This window comes from Zootoca vivipara, chromosome 12 (genome assembly GCF_965207765.1).
Source record: "Zootoca vivipara chromosome 12, rZooViv2.hap1.1, whole genome shotgun sequence".
Lineage (NCBI taxonomy): Eukaryota > Metazoa > Chordata > Lepidosauria > Squamata > Lacertidae > Zootoca > Zootoca vivipara.
This window is the reverse complement of record NC_142595.1, coordinates 43,385,972-43,405,389: the sequence shown is the minus strand read 5'-3', so window position 1 is coordinate 43,405,389 and position 19,418 is coordinate 43,385,972. Positions and strand designations below refer to the sequence as shown.

General features: G+C 41.3%; 2 protein-coding genes across 2 annotated transcripts; both read right to left on the bottom strand.

Annotated features, from left to right (window-relative positions):
* Positions 1-2,869: 2,869 nt before the first annotated feature.
* On the bottom strand, positions 2,870-9,573 carry LOC118078240 (vomeronasal type-2 receptor 26-like). Its single transcript, XM_088654786.1, has 4 exons — positions 8,767-9,573; positions 8,164-8,391; positions 5,722-5,848; positions 2,870-3,771 (listed from the first exon to the last, which is right to left on the bottom strand). Exons 1-4 carry the CDS (start codon positions 9,571-9,573, stop codon positions 2,870-2,872), a joined length of 2,064 nt encoding a protein of 687 aa, XP_088510912.1.
* Positions 9,574-9,991: 418 nt separating this feature from the next.
* LOC148684048 (vomeronasal type-2 receptor 26-like) lies at positions 9,992-13,580 on the bottom strand. Its single transcript, XM_088654785.1, has 2 exons — positions 13,372-13,580; positions 9,992-10,322 (listed from the first exon to the last, which is right to left on the bottom strand). The coding sequence occupies exons 1-2, from the start codon at positions 13,578-13,580 to the stop codon at positions 9,992-9,994; spliced, it is 540 nt and encodes a 179-aa protein (XP_088510911.1).
* Between the last annotated feature and the right edge of the window lie 5,838 nt (positions 13,581-19,418).

Here is a 19,418-nt window from a genome sequence, read left to right as displayed (position 1 = left end):
TCTTGAATCCAAATAGCTATCATAGATGTGGAACCCAAGAGAGACATTGGGCCATATCCTGGGATTCTGATTGATCTCATCAACAGCAAATACCAAGGCCAGCATGTGCTGGTAAAACTTGGTCGTCACCCTGCAAATGAAGTGAGTTACCATTTCACGGGGAAAATTAAACAGTGCACATAACCTATATATGAGAGATTAATCTGCCTGCCAACAATGAGACAGCACAGCCAGCAATGTTTATTTGTTTGTTTAGACAATATTCAGACACTGCTGTTTCTTAAAAACATATATCAAAGTGTTCTCTACAGCTGCTGCACACTTCCTTGACATCTTCATAAAACTATCTATTGGACCACACCATCTCATTGATGATTTCTTACAACCAGTTGAGACCCCATGAGCATAGAAGTGAAATTACTATTTTAGATCCATCACTTTACACTCGCTTACAGTGAATTGGGTTTGCCATTTCAATGCCCATGCACCCAGTTTGAAGAGATCATTTTGGAGCTCTTTACAATCCTTGTTTGTTCTTTCTGTCCTGAACATTTTGGTATCATAAGCAAAACTGAGTACCTCACTTCTTGGCTGTATGTAGAAGGGCTATCTTTTTTTTAAAAAAAAAAATTCTATTCCCTTTCCCTTTCTCCTACTCTCTTTTCACTCTGTCTTTACAGCATTGGATTAAAAAAGCACTTAATGTTAACAGACCATATGTGCATAGCAAATGTACATGGAGATTCCTAATAAATTTTTTTCCCAATTCATTTAAAAACTAAAGTTCTAATGCTATTTCCCTGCCAAATCAATCAAAGTTTTCTTCAGTCAGATATAATGTATAAACAATAAATAAAATAACATTAAGTACCAATTACTTACATTGGGCTGCCAATTAAGGTTTGAAAAGGGTGTTGCTTGAAGGATAACTTGGCGATTGTGTAATAGATATGAGATGCCATTGCACCTATGACCAGGTCACCTGGCTCATGCCACTCGTGTGGAACATGAACAGATTGGTTTGTTGTGCATTTAACACTTTGGACTTGAGACACCAGATTGGGAAGCAGCAGGAGCCACAGTATTCTATACATGGGCTTCTCTATTTCCCTCTACAATTATTACTATCGTCCACCTCCTTCGAACAAGATAGATTTGGGGGCAGTTGACGCTGTCAATTTGGTACTTAAACCGACATGTACCCAACTTATTGTTAACTCAAACTCTGTCACAATATAATGCCATGGATGCCAAATAAAATAGGAGCCTCAAATACATAATTTGATTCAAGATTTGTAGATTGAAAGAGGGAAGCTGATAACTGACAAGCAACAGAGCCCAGCCTCTCTCCCCACCCCATTACCGCAGCTGTATATGGAGAACTGAATAACATATAATCATGTTAGACTTGCTTGTTGATTCTTTTTTCCACTCTGGCTTCTGGAGTTTCAGCCAGGAGAATTGATTATGGTGATTTTAATAATTACAGGGAAGAGAACCACTTGTGCAGTGCTTTTGGAGTCTATGGCACATCTGCAGTAGGGGATGACAATCGTATTTGTCACATCACAGAATCAAAGATTAGGATTGGACCTACCATTTAGTCCACTCCATGCCAATCCTTGACATCCACAATACAGTGGTACCTTGGGTTACAGACGCTTCAGGTTACAGACGCTTCAGGTTACAGACTCCGCTAACCCAGAAATAGTACCTCGGGTTAAGAACTTTGCTTCAGGATGAGAACAGAAACCGTGTGGCAGCAGCGCGGCAGCAGTGGGAGGCCCCATTAGCTAAAGTGGTACCTCAGGTTAAGAACAGTTTCAGGTCAAGAACTGACCTCCAGAACGAATTAATTTCTTAACCCAAGGTACCACTGTAATAAAACCCACTGATAGGCAGGCATCAATCCACTTCCTAAAAATCCCTTCCTAAGAATATTTTTAGTGTTGAACCCACCCCATCCTTTCCCCGCTTGCCCAATTTGTTACAACTGGGGGCTGGTACACTCTTCCACCTATGTAAGATTCATTGGACATTGTTTGCTATCACACTAACTGCATACTGGAAACAAATACTGGAGAAAGTTCTAATGTTACCAGGAGGTAGGGACACTGGTTAATAGTGTCTAACCACTTTAGAAACAACACATCTGATCTGAGGCAATCTGTCATGGTTGAGATGCTCCCTGCCACCAGTGTTCCACTCAGATAAGAAATATAATTCAGTAGACTGAAAGGCTTGTAAAGTGTAAATCAGTGATGTCTAATATGGTTCCCTCTGGATATTGTTGCACTATGGATACCCCCATCCTTGATAATAATGGTCAGTGGTAGGCTGATGGGAGTTCTAGTCCAACAATTTCTGGAGCGTATTAGATTGGCTATTCCTGGCATAAAGAAAGCTGTGGTATGTAGAGAAAGGTCTCATGCTTTGTGTGACTTTTATCTTTCAGAGTTACTTCAGATCTTAGAGCCTTCTGTGCCTGGAGCACTCCCTAAAGCAAAACCAGTCATTTAATTCATCCTGTGTCTACCCAGGTGTGAGATTCAAGAAGTGTAGAGGTACTAGTTCACCCTATGTGTAGATTATTTTGAAGCTCTCCAGAAATTTTCCTGTGCCTAGACTGATCTGCTTCAACTTATTGAAAGTGATGTTGGATCTTATCCATAGTTTCATTCCTTCACATAGTCCCAATTCATATAAAAGAAATATGTTCCTATGTGAAATAACAAGAACATAAATGATAAGATGATTCCGTCTATTATTTATATATTTTTTTTCAACTTCCTGACTAGGAAAGGTGCAGTGAGACTGTTAATGGTCAACAAGTCCAGGTAGCCTAAGACCCAACAAAAACTTCTGTCATTTATATCTTTCTCCGGATCAACTGCTCTCTGTTGTTCAACTCAGGCCTCATCACAATAATGTAGCATTTAGGGGAAAAGATGCAAGCCAGTAATCCAGCACTGGAAGCCAAGATGGAGAAGATCTCCACAGTCACCATGTATTTTCCTCTGGTGCTCAGGTAAGTTGGAATGAAAGAGAGCCAAACACTGCAGAAGACCAGCATGCTGAAGGTGATGAACTTGGCTTCATTGAAACTGTCAGGCAACTTTCTGGCTAAAAAGGCCACAGTGAAACTGACAGTGGCCAGGAAACCCATATAGCCCAATACACAGTAGAACATGAGGACTGACCCTTCATTACACAGAAATATAATTCCTTCCCTCACTGAGTGCATGTCCAAATCTGGGAATGGAGGAGAGATTGTCAGCCAGAGTGCACATATCACTACTTGAGTTTTAGAGCAGCAAAGGACTATGGAATAAGCCAGTCTTTTCCCCACCCAGTTCCTCATCCTGGATCCTGGCTTAGTAGCCATGAATGCCAAAACCACTGATATAGTTTTGGCCAAGATGCTAGAGAGGGCCACAGAGAAGATGATGCCAAAAGCGGTTTGTCGGAGAAGGCAGGTCACCTTATTAGGTTTTCCAATGAACAACAAAGAACAGAGGAAACACAAGAGGAGGGAGGTGAGGAGAATATAGGTGAGGCTTCTGTTGTTGGCTTTGACTATGGCCGTATTCCTGTGCTTAATGAAGATGCCCAACACCAGAGCTGTGATCAGAGACAATAAAAGTGCAGAGGTAGCTGAAACAATGGCCAACGTTTCATCAAAAGCTAAAAAATTTGGAATCTTAGGAATGCATAGATCCTGGTCTTTGTTTGGATATAGATCCTTTGCGCAACTTGCACAATTTTCTACATCTGAAAAGAAGTTAACAAAATATTGAACCAGAATAGTTCCGAATATTAAAATCTGTATCAGCAGCAGTCCGCCAAATATTATATTTCATCATGCAAATTTTGAAACAATCCTGCACATAGTCTGGAATCTTTAACAGAAGCAGCATGTTTGTACTAGATGCCTGCTTTTAAATACAAGAGGTTCTTTATTCCATATATTAATCAGCAATTACAGTTTGTATAATGAGTGCCATCCCACCAAATCACACTCAAAGCAGTCCCACTGAAATAAATAGACTTAAGTAACTTGTTAACTAATTTGAGGTTTTCCGCTAGGAAGTGGTTTATAAATTTTAAGAAATAAATTGATTTCAGTGGGTCAATTCTCAGTATTACTATTGCCCAGTAGGTTTTAATACCAGAAAATCCTGATCCCTTATTTTTTAATCCTGAATAATAACGGCATTTTTACTGGCCCCCTTGTTAATGACATAAAATCTTTATGTGATGCTCATAGTGATTCTTATGTAATTACTGGTTTGTGTTTGAAATATTAATCCCTACATGTTGTACTAGTTTGGCTGATCAGTGCTGCATAAGTATATATTTTTATATAGAGTAGATTCCCACTTTATCTCCACTTAGACTTTCATAACTTCTCATTCTTGTTCCAAGGAAGATCACAAGCTGAAAGGAAGGACACAACAAGCAACATGGTCTACCATAACTTCTGTCTGGGTGCTCTTCCTTTGTCAATATGTATTGAATCTTGCCCATGTTTTGCATAACACTGTGTCCCATGTGATTCTACTCTCACATGCTTGGGCTGAATGATTTCAGAATATCAATTCATTATCCTCCAAGTGGAGGGACATGGGTGGCACTGTGGGCTAAACCACAGAGCCTAGGGCTTGCTGATCAAAAGGTCGGAGGTTCAAATCCCCGTGACGGGGTGAGCTCCGATTGTTCGGTCCCAGCTCCAGCCAACCTAGCAGTTCGAAAGCACGCCCAAAAGTGCAAGTAGATAAATAGGTACCGCTCCAGCGGGAAAGTAAACAGCATTTCCATGCGCTGCTCTGGTTCACCACAAGCGGCTTAGTCATGCTTTCCATATGACCCAGAAGCTGTCTGTGGACAAATGCCGGCTCCCTCGGCCAGTAAAGCGAGATGAGCGCCGCAACCCCAGAGTCATCCGCAACTGGACTTAATGGTCAGGGGTCCCTTTACCTTTACCTTTACCCTCCAAGTATAAGTCCACTTTCTAGTGTATTGAAATGTTCCAAAAAACGTACAAGCATTCCCGTGGTACTTGATATTTTGTCTTGGGCAAGCCTCCTATTATCATCCAGAACAACTTTAGCAAAACTTGAACTTTCTCTGCTTTATGTCTTCTTTACCCGAGTTCCTCCTCAGTTGCTGGAAACTTCTTAAGTATCATAATTGCTTCTCAGGGTCTCCTTCCTCTTTGACATTTGATCCTAGTAAGACTGTCTCCACTGCATGCATTTCTTTCTCTGGATCATAAGTGTTTTTCAGGATACTTTCTTATACACAAAGCAATTGATTTTTGCAATGTGTCTGATACGTCAGCTAGAAGCTTTTCCATTATGGGATGAATTGAGATTCAGGGTTTATCCAAACTTCCTCTTCTCTCTCAAATACCAGGAATTAAATATACCATCAATGGAAGCTCCTTTTATGGATTCTAAATCACAGGTTCAGCCATTATTACACTATGCTAACTGTGATTTTTTTGTGTTAAAATATTGTATTATATAACGCAATATTTTCCTGAAGATGACTAACAGCAAACATGAAGAAACTGTACCTAAATGAACACTGAGAACAATGTGCAACAACATAATTTTAAATAATGTGCCAAGTTAATTATAACAAATTTGCAAAACAGTCTCTCAAATTTTACTTCAGTAACTTGGGCAATCTGGTCTATCATGAAATAGCTGGTCCTACCCTTCTCGTTTGAGACCATCCCATCTGGACATGGAGCACAATCATAGCAGCAAAATTTCTCTCCTTCTTTCTTTTTCTTCCCATAACCAGGCTGGCAGATGCTATTACATTCTGAAAGGGGTGGTACCTTTCCAAAGATATTGGAAATTTAACATTGAATAAAGTTAAGGGAAGAGTTTAGTATTAAATAGTTTGTAGAATTCTTCTTCCATCTGATATCTATCATGCTTTAAGCAATAGTACACAGGGGGCAAGGGACACTTTTGGCATTGTGGGTTAAACCACAGAGCCTAGGGCTTGCAGATCAGAAGGTCGGTGGTTTGAATCCCCGTGACGGGGTGAGCTCCCGTTGTTCAGTCCCTGCTCCTGCCAACATAGCAGTTCAAAAGCACATCAAAGTGCAAATAGATAAATAGGTACTGCTCCAGCGGGAAGGTAAATGGAATTTCCATGCTCTGCTCTGGTTTTGCCAGAAGCGGCTTAGTCATGCTGGCTACATGACCCGGAAGCTGTCTGCGGACAAATGCCGGCTCCCTCGGCCAGTAAAGCGAGATGGGCGCTGTAACCCCAGAGTCGTTCGCGACTGGATTAATGGCCAGGGGTCCCTTTACACAGGGGGCACATTCCTTCTGTATTCAAACTCAGAAAGATTCAAAGTTCTATACTCAGTGTTACAAATGGATTAAAACTGGATTTGTATTTCATTGAATGTTACAAACCGAAGGCTTGACTTGTAAATATCACATAAAGTAATGACAGGAAACATCTGTTTTCTGCAATACATGTTAGGCCCTGCCAACATTTTGTTGTCATGCCTTATTTCTTTATAACTTTTTATACTGCTCTATCAGGCAATGTCTTCTCTTGGTGGCTTAAAATACAATCAAATATGCAAATATAATCTCAATAAAACAATATTATGTAAAACACAACCTACAACCTATAAATCAGCTTATATCAGCAGCCAGGTGGAACGGAAGGGTTTTCATCCTATTTCTGAAGTGACAAACCCAGATAAACATCTAAGGGGAACTATTTCCATAGACCAAGAGCCACCACAGAAAATATCCTGTCCCTAGTAGCTGTGTATCCCTAGTAGCTGTGTATGTACATAACTCATTTAAAGAGTAGCCCAAAAAGCAGAACTGCCAACAATGATCTTAAGGAGTTGGGCATACATAAAGAGAGTTCTTCAAATGATAGCTTGTCACCAATGAAATATTCACCTTTCATATAATAGTCATGTCTGCAATATGCCCATAAAATATGGCATTCCACTGATATTCAATTTTAATCATGCATTATGTTAATAAATGCTTTTTAAAAAAATTCCAGGCGACTCTCCAAATTGTGTGTGTGTGGGGGGGGGGGGCTACATTCTGAGCTCTCCCCTACATAAGTGAAATGCATGTAAGTGGGGAGCACCCTGGAGAGTCGCCATGGGTCATGAGGAAATCCTCCCCAGAGCCCGAAGAATGCACCAGCTGTTAGGTGGGGAGGCTGAGAAGCCTCAACAAAGCCCCACTGTGCCTCTGGCTTTCAAGGAGACTCCTTCCAGAGCCTTAAGAGCAGTACTGTCCCCCCCCCAAGAGGGTATGAACCGGCACCTCTTTTTGTGTTGTAAAAAGTGCGGCACTTACTGTAACAACTTCAGAATGAGTACTGGCACCTATTTTCCCGGGGGGGGGGGGGACACTGCCCAGGAGGATGTCCTTTTGGGCTTCGGGGAGAGTCTCCTATAGCTGCCAAGTTATCCCTTTTTTACAGGGATTTTCCCTTATGCTGAATAGGCTTCCTCGCGAGAAAAGGGAAAACTTGGCAGCTATGGTCTCCTCGTGAGCCATGAGGACTTTCCAGCTCTTTCCTGCCATTTCTGGGTCACCCGTACTGCACAGGTATGCAGTCATATGCAAGTAGATCGTGCACAAGTGGGGAGGTGCTTATACTTCATATCATTTTCTGGATGACAGTGAATTCCTGAAGTTGCGTCTCAACCCCGCATTGTTCTGCACAGACATTGAGGTCCAGCTCCGAGGGCCTTCTGGCAGTTCCCTCAATGCGAGAAGTAAGGTTACAGGGAATCAGGCAGAGGGCCTTCTCGGTAGTGGTGCCCGCTCTGTGGAATACCTTCCCATCAGATGTCAATGAAATAAACAACTATCTGACTTTTAGAAAAATAAAAAAAATTCCTTCAGTAGCACCTTAAAGACCAACTAAGTTTTTATTTTGGTATGAGCTTTCGTGTGCATGTCTTTTAGAAGACATTTGAAGGCAGCCCTGTTTAGGGAAGTTTTTAATGGTTGATGTTTTATTCTGTTTTTAATAACCTGTTGGAAGCTGTCCAGAGTGGCTGGGGAATCCCAGCCAGATGGGTGGGGTATTAATAATAATAATACCGGTAGTAATAGTAATAATTTGACAGAAAATGCATTTATTATCCACCTGAGTCAAACTTCTGTGCCATTCAATTCTGGCCTCATCAATGGTGAATTCTTTGCCAGGAGGAGCCTGAGGGTCCAGCCTTCCTACTTTGACTCTGACGTAGGATTTATTTGGGAATGTGATCAAATTTGTAATATCAAATCCAGTGGCCAATTCTCCATGTTCATTCAATGTAATTTCATCTCCAGCACTGTTGTTGAATGACATTCCTTGAAGTAATGAGTGGAGCTAGGTGGAAAGTGAAAGAGAATCAAATGGACTAACAAAAATCGGAATTGGTTATTGAAATAGTTTTCCTAGATGGATTTTACTTAATTTTCTCTTTCAGAGAACCTTTACAATTCACAATGCAAAGTTTCTGACTTTCAGTAGCCGACAAAGGAAGAGAGTGGAAAATCATGAATCAATTTAAATTCAGTTGAAGTTCCTGTCAAAAGAACTTTCAATAAGAACAATGGAGGATAAGTTAGGGTATAAACATTATCATTTTAAGGGAAGGGAAGAATCTGAAAAGCATGACAAGAGCTGGGTGGTCATGTTCTGCGTAAATTGTTTTGCTAATGGAATACTAGTATCACAGAAATGTCAGTACAGAAACATTACCTTCCAGGGTTCCACTTTCTGATAAAATTGCTCCATTTTTCTGAAGTTGGCTTTAGTTGAGGAAGTCATATGTAAGGCTTGTGCCAAAGCATAGACAGCATTATAGATACTGTAGCTGTGGCCAGTCATGCTCATTTCAAAAAATGGTGCAGGAAGGCTCTCTAGCATCTCCTCTCCAGTACATTCTCGAATGCCTGCTGAGACAGTGGCATTTGAATGTGAACATCTGAATGCTTGTTCCCAAAAATCATTGATAAAACCATCTCCATCTGCCCAAGAAAGATTTATATTCTTAAGAAATTCTTTGAAATCCCGAAGCTCCTTTGCATGAATTGAGAAGGAGATAGAACCATGGAACATTTGTCTATCAATCTCTGTAATCCTTTGAAAGGTGTACAATGTAAAATCAATTTGGGCTGTCGTAATCCAAACCTTTTCTGGAGATAACATCTTTTTATACCGAGGATTCATTTGTTGAATTATCTTGACTGCTCCTATAACACCTCCCAACCATCGAACAGTTCCACTTTCTCCATATATTATAACTGCTTTGGCGTTGCTCATCATGAAAGTTGGCAAATTATTCAGTAGGTCGTTAACCATTTCAAGTACATTACCTGACAAATATTTTTGAACTCTTTCTGTGAATGCTGAACATATTCCATGCTTGGAAAGTATTGGCTCTATGGTCTGCAAGAATGTTTCTCCACCTTTGTTGTTTAAAGCAATGAGCCCGACCCATTTCCATCTGAAATGCAGAAGTAACTGGAGAATTCCCTGATACTGAAGGCCTTCGTTGGGAACCATGCGGTAAAAGGAAGGGAACTTTATCTGATCAATGGCTGTTGGTTCAAATGAACCATATGAAATCTAAAACAACAACCAGACATTTTAGAGAGGAACCAAGATTCAATAATCCTTACATTTATTATTTTCCCCCTTTACAGTGCAATCCTATAAATTTTCAACAATTGAAGCGAAACTCTGCATTATTTTATAGACACACACACACACACACATTTTGCTCACTCATATCACTTGTGCAGCAATTCCCCTTACATATAATAGAGTTAATTTAATAGAATTCAGCAAGCCATCTTGCCCTTATAATTCACATCTTTGATCCGTGTTATACCCCCAATCAATTCCACATAATTCAGCTTTTTCTTTTCCTCATTCTAGTTTCTACTAGAAAGAGAGAAAGAGAGTGAATTGTAGTGAAAGATTAAAGAAAACCCCTCTTATCCCCAGACTCAAATCCTACCTGTGGAATCTTGTAAAGACCTAAGATGTCTGCCAAGTGTGAAGAAATATCAGACTCAAGTCCTCCGATTACTCCTATGACATTATTCTGAATGCCACATTTGTAGTTTGGGACAAAGTGATATGATTTAAAGAGCAGGTCCAGAGTGGAACGATAGGTCATCCTTGAATCAGTATAGCTGTCGTAGATGTGGAAGCCAAGAGTGACATTGGGCAGGATCCTGGGATTATCATTGATCTCATCAACAGCAAACACCAAGGCCATGATGTGCTGGTAAAACTTGGTCACCACGCTGCAAATAAAGTGGCTGGCTATTTCATGGGACTTTTGAACAGCACACAGACGGTTTTGTCTCAATAGTGGTCTGCTCTAATATGAACAATTAAGCTGTCACAGTATACATATAGGGTACAACCAGCAAGGTTGGTCATTAATAAAGCTCTATAACAAAGGAGGAAAATGCCTTGTGACTCCATTTTACTGGATTCTGCTTTCATAAGGATAGACCTGTTTTGAGCAGTCTGTAGCTCAAATCAGATTTTTAATCCCTCAGCAGATATAGACTGTGGAGATATCTACATAGCTGCCAAGTTTTCCCTTTTCTCGCAAGGAAGCCTATTCAGCATAAGGGAAAATCCCTTAAAATAAGGGATAACTTGGCAGCTATGGATATCTATAGAGAATGGATAGATTGTCTTGAATTTCACTTCATGAGTGCTGTCCATTTTGCTCTTTATCACTATTGAGCTTCAGCTACAAATGCTTACTGTAGCATGCTACAGTTTTTTGGAATGCTTACCGCATTTGGAGAGTTCCTGAACCTGCAAAAACTCCCTCCAGTACGGGACCTCTGTGTGTATCTTTAGAATCCAGCTTTTTATAGGTTGAAACCCGGGGGTAAAGGTAAAGGTAAAGGGACCCCTGACCATTAGGTCCAGTCATGACCGACTCTGGGGTTGCGCGCTCATCTTGCATTATTGGCCGAGGGAGCCGGTGTATAGCTTCCAGGTCATGTGGCCAGCATGACAAAGCTGCTTTTGGCAAACCAGAGCAGCACATGGAAACGCCGTTTACCCACTGTAGCGGTTCCTATTTATCTACTTGCATTTTGATGTGCTTTCGAACTGCTAGGTTGGCAGGAGCTGGGACCAAGCAACGGGAGCTCACCCCGTCACAGGGATTCGAACCACCGACCTTCTGATCAGCAAGCCCTAGGCTCAGTGGTTTAACCAGGAGTAAGTGAACATAAAAGGAACATGAGAAGCTGCTTCATATTCAGCACATATTCAGCACACCAAGCTGCTTCATATTCAGCACATATTCAGCACACCAAGTTCCGTATTTTCTTTACAGGCTGACAGCTTTTCTCCTGTGTTTCAGAGAAAGGTATTTCCTAATTCCATATTTAAAAAACCAGGGACTGAACCTGGGACATTTGGCATGCACAGCCTGTGCTGTACTGGTGAGCTATGCTCCGTTCCGTAAAGGAAAAGTGTTATATTTTTGCTCTCATTCCCAGTTTTTCCTTAGCAAGTCATTTCATTATACAATTGTGTGTTCCCTTCTAGGATGCTTTAAGCCTCTCATTCTGTTCTACAGTGCATCCCTTTTGCTGGTAACCACATTCTATTGGAGACTTAAAAAGAAAAGATAGTATGAAATAATATATGGGTATTTCCTCACTACATCTTACTGTTCATAGGTTGAAAGCCTAATGATAAACTGTAGGTTGAAGATCATTTAGGAAATGGGCATTTTAAGCCATGTCTCTCTAGGTGCATATATTTCAATGACTCATCAATGATTAACCATCAACTTCACACCCTGATTTTCGCTGGAAGTCACCGATTATTAGGATATAATATTAGTATGACTCAGAGAAAATGGACAATTAATTAATTAATTATTATTAAATCCGCTGCCCAATGTTTAGTATGAACAACTCAAACTAGCTAACAGAAACATTATTTTATTATTTTTCAAAACCTAAACAGGATTATTATTTCAATTCAGTACAACTAAGCAAATTCACAACAGCAAAAAACTAGTTGAGTATATACATTTCCACAGGAAAAGATTGACAGCAAGTATCTCACGCAGAGAAAGTACCAAAGAACCATTTAACCTCAAGGTCCTTTTTGAAGAGGCAGAGAACAAGCTATTAATAATTACAGGTTATGTGTGATAAGCCAGATGAACAATTTTGTAGTCTTATTACATTTTATGCAAGAACCCATTGCACCATTCCAGTACATTTAAAAAGATCCACAGCACATCTTGGTTGAAAATAAAAATGCACGTACTACAATGCATGAAAAAGAAGAGGCAGGTTGGAGTCACTAAGTATTGGGGACAGGTGGACATTCTACAGATTTGATGCATTTGCTGTAAATTGTTATCTAAAAATGGTACACCATGAATATCCACAGAGTGAAAACAGGAAAATTATCAGGGATTTCTGGAGTACAAAATACAGAATCATTTAAGGGGTTGGAGTGGCAAAATTAAACTTCGCAGGAAAAAAAATGTATGAAATTAAACCCACAAGAGGATAATAAAACATTCAACTTTTAAAGGACACAGCAAGTTCGATCTTGTCAAACCAGAATGCGCCTTAGATTGCAATTTTAAATAGAGCAGCCAGCACATTTGGCCTCATTTGTTCTGATATCACCCGAAATACCTGTGGGGTCCACATGTTAGCCATTTGTGTGTCACCCACAGTTTTTCCCCCAGCTCATCACAATATATTTTTAAAAACTCTTTTGCTCCCCTTTCCTTCCTTGCACCCCCTAACAAATACAGCAGGCATTTGGGAGTGAGGAAAAAGCCAATGGCCAGAGTCAATAGTTGAACTTAGGGCTACACCTTTCTCTCTGTCTCCCTGTGACTTATTTCCCACCTCCTGCTTTTTCCCATTCCTCTCTCCCTCTCCCTCTTGGCTGTCTCACTTTCCCACATGCTTTCTCATCCATGCCACTCATATGCTATTAAGCTGAGAGCTATATGAGCCCCATGGGGTAAAAGTTGTCCACTCCTGAAATAAAGAACTATAAAGCTTGAATATGTCTGGAAATTTGGGTGCAGTACAAAAGCTGCCCCATACTCCCCTTACATCATGGAAGCTCCCAGAGGCTATGTATTATAACAAGATCAGAGAGCAATTGAATCACGAAAGGCTAATGTTTCCAAATCTCCAGCTGCTAGTCCATCCATCCTGCACCCTGCCAGCCATGCAGAAGCAGGTCTACTTCTATTTTGACACAGTAATCAAAGCAATTTGCAGACAGCCACACTAATAGGAAGAAATGGTAAAATGAAATCAAGGGACATTTCCTTACGATGGGGTCTTATAGGAGACTTGAGAAGGGTGTCTGTTGAATAAGATTTTGGGGAAAACATAGTGCATATGAGACACCATCCCACCTATGAGGAGATCGCCTGGCTCATACCACTCATGCGGAATATCTACAGGGTTATTATTGGTGAGCTTAACTGTTTGCACTTTGCACACCAAATTTGGGAGCAGCAAAAGCAGCAGCAGCAACATCCTGTAGTTGAACTTCCCTTGGAACACGGGAAATTCTGTTTAAAATATTAACTGGTTGATCACTGCAAGAACAGAATGCTGGACTAGGAGGGCCTTTGACCTGATGTGGCAGAGCTGCTATTATGTCGTAATCTTATTACTACAAATTGGCTGGATTTGAAGATTAGTTATCTGGCTCTGCCAGTGAGCTTCTCAAAGGGCCATCTTCCAATCTTATCCTTAACCTCAACAGCATGCCATATGCATGCCTTGAATACTAATTAGGAGACACTAATTTGAAGCTTGACCTAAACAATGAAAGAAGGAAACTGACTAAAATGACAGAGCCTTGCCTCTCTCTTCTCCCTAATATTAGGTGCCCTGGAACACCTATGTACTTATAATGATTTCAGAAGTGCTTGTTTAACTGTTTTCTACTGTATTCTGGAAAGCACTAGCCAGATGAGTTGATTATGGTGATTTTTATAATTACCGGGGAGATAATGACAACTGAATTATTATCTGTTTACTTGATTGTGAGCCATCAGTTCATAGCTGCCAAGTTTTCCCTTTTCTCGCGAGGAAGCCTATTCAGCATAAGGGAAAATCCCTTTAAAAAAGGGATAACTTGGCAGCTATGCATCAGTTTCAGAACTCTAGAAGTAAATATGTTTGACAGATTGTAGGTATTACATTTTAGCCTCAAGATCTAAAATCATTGTGATGAAATAATTGCTACTCTCAAAGATACAAGGGGAACTTTCAGATCCATTAATTCTATTTATTGGGAATTGGGACAATAAGGGTAGGGAAAGTTTTCCTACCCAGAGTGAGTGGACAATTTAATGTAGCATTGGGGAGATAATTCCATAAGCATTGCTGCATGTCCAAAGGGGGGGGGAATCACCTCTTCTCCCCTTGCACACTGTGTGTGTGTGTGTGTGTGTGTGTGTGTGTGTGTGTGTGTGTGTGTTGTGGAAGGTGTGGGGAGCATACAGAGGCAGGAGAGGAGAAATATTCATTTTTTTCTGTTTTCAATAAATCGTGTCCTCCCTTAAAGAAGGCACGTGTTGCGGTGAGACCTGGCAACCAAATCCTTGTGTTGTGAGTGGGTACGATTGGATAGCCACAACACCTGATTGGTAGGTCCCTTGTTGCTGGGTTTAATCTGACCAATGGGATGCTAGCCAAATTATCAAGGGACCTATATATGCCAATGCACGTGACCCTGAGCTTTCTCTCTTGGTCAGTGCATCGGAACACCCGCCCACTGTTAGAATACTGGAGTGGAAAGCCCAGTATTCTTGTGATGCGGCTGTCCTCCGTGACAGAAGACAGCACACATTTTTATTAGTTGCAAAACTAATTTATTAAGAGACAGATGCAAGCTGCCATCTGTCCTCGGTCAAAAGCGAAAGCAAAGTGAGGAAGAAAGAACATCACATGACAGGAGTCGGGTTACATCCAGGCTCCTGCGTGGGAAAGAATACAATCACATAAAGTAAACAATAGTCACATGTTAGCACCTGTGCCATGTAGAGGATTTATGCTAACACCCACCTCTCCCTATATTTAGGGTTTGTGCGCTTGACCTTGCTATGCCATCATGTGTCGTCTGTTGTTGGGACAGGGGCATGGCAGGAATTTCCCCCACTTGGTTGTTTGGGTGGTCCCATTTGGGTTTCGCCTGCTGCATAGCAAATCATCACAACTTGTAAGGTTGTGGATAGGCTCTGGTTCAGGTGATAGGGATGGGGGGGATGCTCTCGCCCATCCCTATGTTAAGGGGTATTCCGTTAAAGGACTCCAGGGACTCAATGGTTTGGTCAACCCTGCGAGGGGTTGTGCCTGTGCCAGAATCCAGGGGGACATCTGGCTGGTGGACATAGCATGTCCCCGGCTTTCCGCCATTCCAGGTGTTCACCCTTGGCTGACCTACAATAGAGATCTGAGTCAGTGCAACCTGCAACGGTGCAGGGAGCTAGTCGAACCAGAGACTATGCAACCACTCACTTACTGTAATCAATAAAGTTGTGGCCTAAATTCTGCCAAAAACCAAACCAAAAATTTGAGTCTTGTGTGAATTTATTTAAGGGGGAGGTTTAAAGGTCTAAACACGCAACAATTGTATTAATTGATGTGGGGTTCTGCAACAGTTTAAACCTGAGTGTACAAAGAAACTCACTCCAATGTGTGTTTGCTAGCAAACTAACATAGTGTTTATTCCTCAGTCTTATCTGGGTAAGCGCCCATGGCACAGGGACTGTGGCTAACAATTCTTCAACCTATGGTGACCATGCTGTGCAGTGGCGGAGGAAGTCTCTCTGGCACCCTGCACGCCCTCAGTTGCTGGGGGTGAGGCAGCGGGCCATCTTGTCAGCCCCCAGGGTGGCACCCAGGGCGAGCCGTCCCCCTCCCCTTTTTACACCTCTGATGCTATGTACACTTCAGCATCCTCTGGGCCAAATGGCTTTGTTTGATTGAAGTCATCCTTCTTCTCTGAACTCTTGTGACTTTGAAGAATCAGATGACAGGAAATCTTTCGTCATGCCCAATATGCCTGATTGTGTATGTGTATATATATATATATATATATATATATATATATATATATATATAATTTTTTCTACTTTTCATCCCCTTGAACACTCACACAACCTTCCATGATATATTTATGACAGCAAACACTGAAACTAGCTTTGGCTCTCTATTAATACCAATAAAAGGGGGGAAAGCTCTCCCGCCGTCAAACAGCCCACACTGGGACTTCCGGTCTGCCGCGCTGGAATGGAGGTGCAGAAACCTCATACTCCGAGGTTTCTGGCATCGCGGAGGGGGGGGGGAATCCGTGGGGGCACGCGGATCCCCGTAAATACCCCTGGTTGTGCGTCCAGGGGGCAAATTTTGCCTGGCGGAGCTCCAGAAGCAACTCCTCAGCTGCCCGGGAAGCCCGCAAGAGCTCCTGAGAGTCAGCCGAATGGCAGTTGCAGGAGCCATTTTGGGCACCACCATCGTTACCTCCAAGAAGCGAAGCCCCGAGCCTTCATCCTGCAAGCGGTGGATTCTTCCTGAAAAAGTTATGCTCTGGACAAAGTAGGTTGAAATTAATTAATTCGGAATAAGAATTTGGTAGTGGGAGGCGGAGATTAAAAAGTCATCTCCCCCCGATTGAGTAATTAAAGAACGCAGTAAGCCTGGAAAACCCAGAAATACTGCAAAAAGAACTTTTTCCTGAGGCAGAGTAAAGGAAAAAGTAAGCTGTGAATTCATCTCTGCAAAAGACTGAGATTTAGCATGAGAAAAGCCCCCTGCGAGCCTGGAGTCGGGTCAAAGGAAGGATCAGTCAGTCTGCTGAATGACGTCACAATACAATGGAATGCGTTTGGCTGAATGTGAGAGACTGAGAGCTGTAAACAGTGAAAGAGGATTTGTTTTGCTTCAAGGCTGCTCAGTATTGATTTTGAGGAAAAGAAGGAGTAAAGAGAGAGACCAAGTGGGACTAGATTTCTGATTTTTTTTTTACTCTTCATCTATATTGGACAAAAAAAACAACTTCACTGTCTGTCTGCACAAAGATGGAGGAGGTCTTAGACAAAGGACTAGGAGAGAAGGTTCCAGAGAGTGGACAGGAAGCCACACAGTGGGACTTAATATTGGTAACAATTTTGGAACTTACTAAGCAAGTGAGTATCTCCAAGCTTGATGTAAGCTTTTTGAGAGAGGAGACTGTGGATGCATTTGTTTCTGATTTTAAAACAGAGGAACTAATTGAAATTGAAAAACAGGAGAAGGGAGAAGAAAAAAGATTGGAGGATCAGGACTGCGCTGGTGTGACGTATGTAAAAAACCTAGAAGAGGAGAAAGACAATATTGAAGGACAATATGCTGAATTAATTGATTTAATTTCTGAGAAGAACACTGTTCTACTCGTGGGAGGGGTGGAACAGGGAGGAAAATTAGGAGAAAACACTGTTTCACTGGTGAGAGAAGTGAAACAGGAAAGGGTGAAAATAAAAAAGCACCCCAAAAAAGAGGCTGGAAAAATCAGCACCCCGGTGGGAGAGGGGAGGATGCAAACAGTTGGGGGGCAGAAAGAGGATGATAATGTGCAAAGACATAAAGTGATGGGATTACAGAAGAGGAGGGCAAGAGTTCGGCAAAAGTTGGAATGGGACAGACTAGGGGTGGGTTGAGGGGATTTGGATTATTCGGTATTGATTGATATAATATGGTCTGACCTCGGAATGTATTAAGGATTGTATGAAGAACCTGGCTGATACATCTGGAGACATCGACTTCAGGGAAGGGGGGGTGGGAACTTTGTTGTGAGGGTGGAAGTAAATGGGTAAAAGATTTGGATGTTAACTTTATATATTTTTGGGTAAGGGAAAGAGATTAGGGGTTAGATAATAATAATTTTGGAGAGAGGATGTTAGTAAAAAGAGGTTAAAGTATAAAGAGAATGGATAATAGCAATGAAGAAGTTTAAATTTAGAAAAAAAGTAAGTGAAGTTAGATTTGGAAAATGCGAGAACTATTTTAACAATAAGAACTCAAGAAGGGGAAATGAGGAAGTCTGAAGGGATTAGTTTAGAAGTTGTAGAATGATGTTAATGATTTTTCTTTTTCCTTTTGTCTTTTTGATTGTTGTATTTTTATTTTTTGTGCTTCTTTTTCTTTTTTCTGTATTTCTGTATTTCTTGTTAAAATCTAATAAAAATTATTTTTTTTAAAAAAAAAACAGCCCACACTGGATCCTGAGCTAACAATGAAAAAATAGAAATAGATTATGCTGCTTAGCCACTCCATCCACCACCCTGTCTTGTATAACCCTCCATTGGTCCTTCTATTCACCCTCTTCACATAGAAAGAGGACAAAATAGTTCTGATACCTGTTGCAATATGATGGGTAAGCAGGGAATATTCTTTATTACACAGTTGCTTTCAAGATGCAACTTTAAAGGACACAATTTTAGTATATTATATTCCTGGGCTGTGGGTGGAGCTGGGTGATATAGACCACTGGATATTCATTGTTTTTAAATTATCACACAATGCATATATTTCCAGAAATTTGTATGAGATGTCCAGAAGATTACCATCCAAACAAGGACTATGATCACTGTGATGAAAGATACCAAATTTCCTAGCTTTTGATGAAACTTTGGCCATCATTTCAAAATTTTCTGCTTTTCTACAGGCTCGGGTCACAACACTGCCATAGTCAAAGCCAACAACAGAAGTCTAACCTACATTCTCCTCATCTCCCTCCTCTTGTGTTTCCTCTGCTCTTTGCTGTTCATTGGAATGCCTAATGAGGCAACTTGCCTTCTCCGACAAACAAGTTTTGGCACCATATTCTCTGTGGCCCTCTCCAGCATCTTGGCCAAAACCATTTCTGTTGTTTTGGCATTCATGGCTACCAAACCAGGATCCAGCATGAGGAATTAGATGGGGAAGAGACTGACTTGTTCCATTGTAGTTTCCTGCTCCATTGTTCAAGTAGGGATCTGCATTCTCTGGCTGGCAACCTCTCCCCCATTCCCAGATTTGGACATGCACTCAATGACTGAGCAAATTATACTGTTATGTAATGAAGGATCCGTCACCATGTTCTATTCTGTTCTGGGTTTTGGCACCATCTTCCCTGTGGCTCTGTCTAGCATCTTGGCCAAAACATTTCCTGTTGTTTTGGCATTCATGGCTACCAAACCAGAACCCAGGATGAGGAATTGGAAAAGACTGGCTTATTCCAATGTCCTTTCCTGCTCTGTTGTCCACCCCCATCGTTCTGCCCAGACACTGAGGTCCAGCTCCGAGGGCCTTCTGGCTGTTCCCTCACTGCAAGAAGCCAAGTTA

Bases quoted from the DNA above. Each gene is read 5' to 3' on its own strand.
- LOC118078240 (XM_088654786.1), bottom strand. From the start codon at position 9,573: ATGGTTCCCAACGAAGGCCTTCAGTATCAGGGAATTCTCCAGTTACTT. The intron at 8,392-8,766 runs GTAATGTTTCTG...CTTTCCACCTAG, and splicing joins AGAAAGTGGAACCCTGGAAG to CTCCACTCATTACTTCAAGG. The intron at 5,849-8,163 runs GTGGATAATAAA...ATCTTTGGAAAG, and splicing joins GGCACAGAAGTTTGACTCAG to GTACCACCCCTTTCAGAATG.
- LOC148684048 (XM_088654785.1), bottom strand. From the start codon at position 13,580: ATGTTGCTGCTGCTGCTTTTGCTGCTCCCAAATTTGGTGTGCAAAGTG. The intron at 10,323-13,371 runs GTAAGGAAATGT...CTTTATTTGCAG, and splicing joins GTCTCCTATAAGACCCCATC to CGTGGTGACCAAGTTTTACC.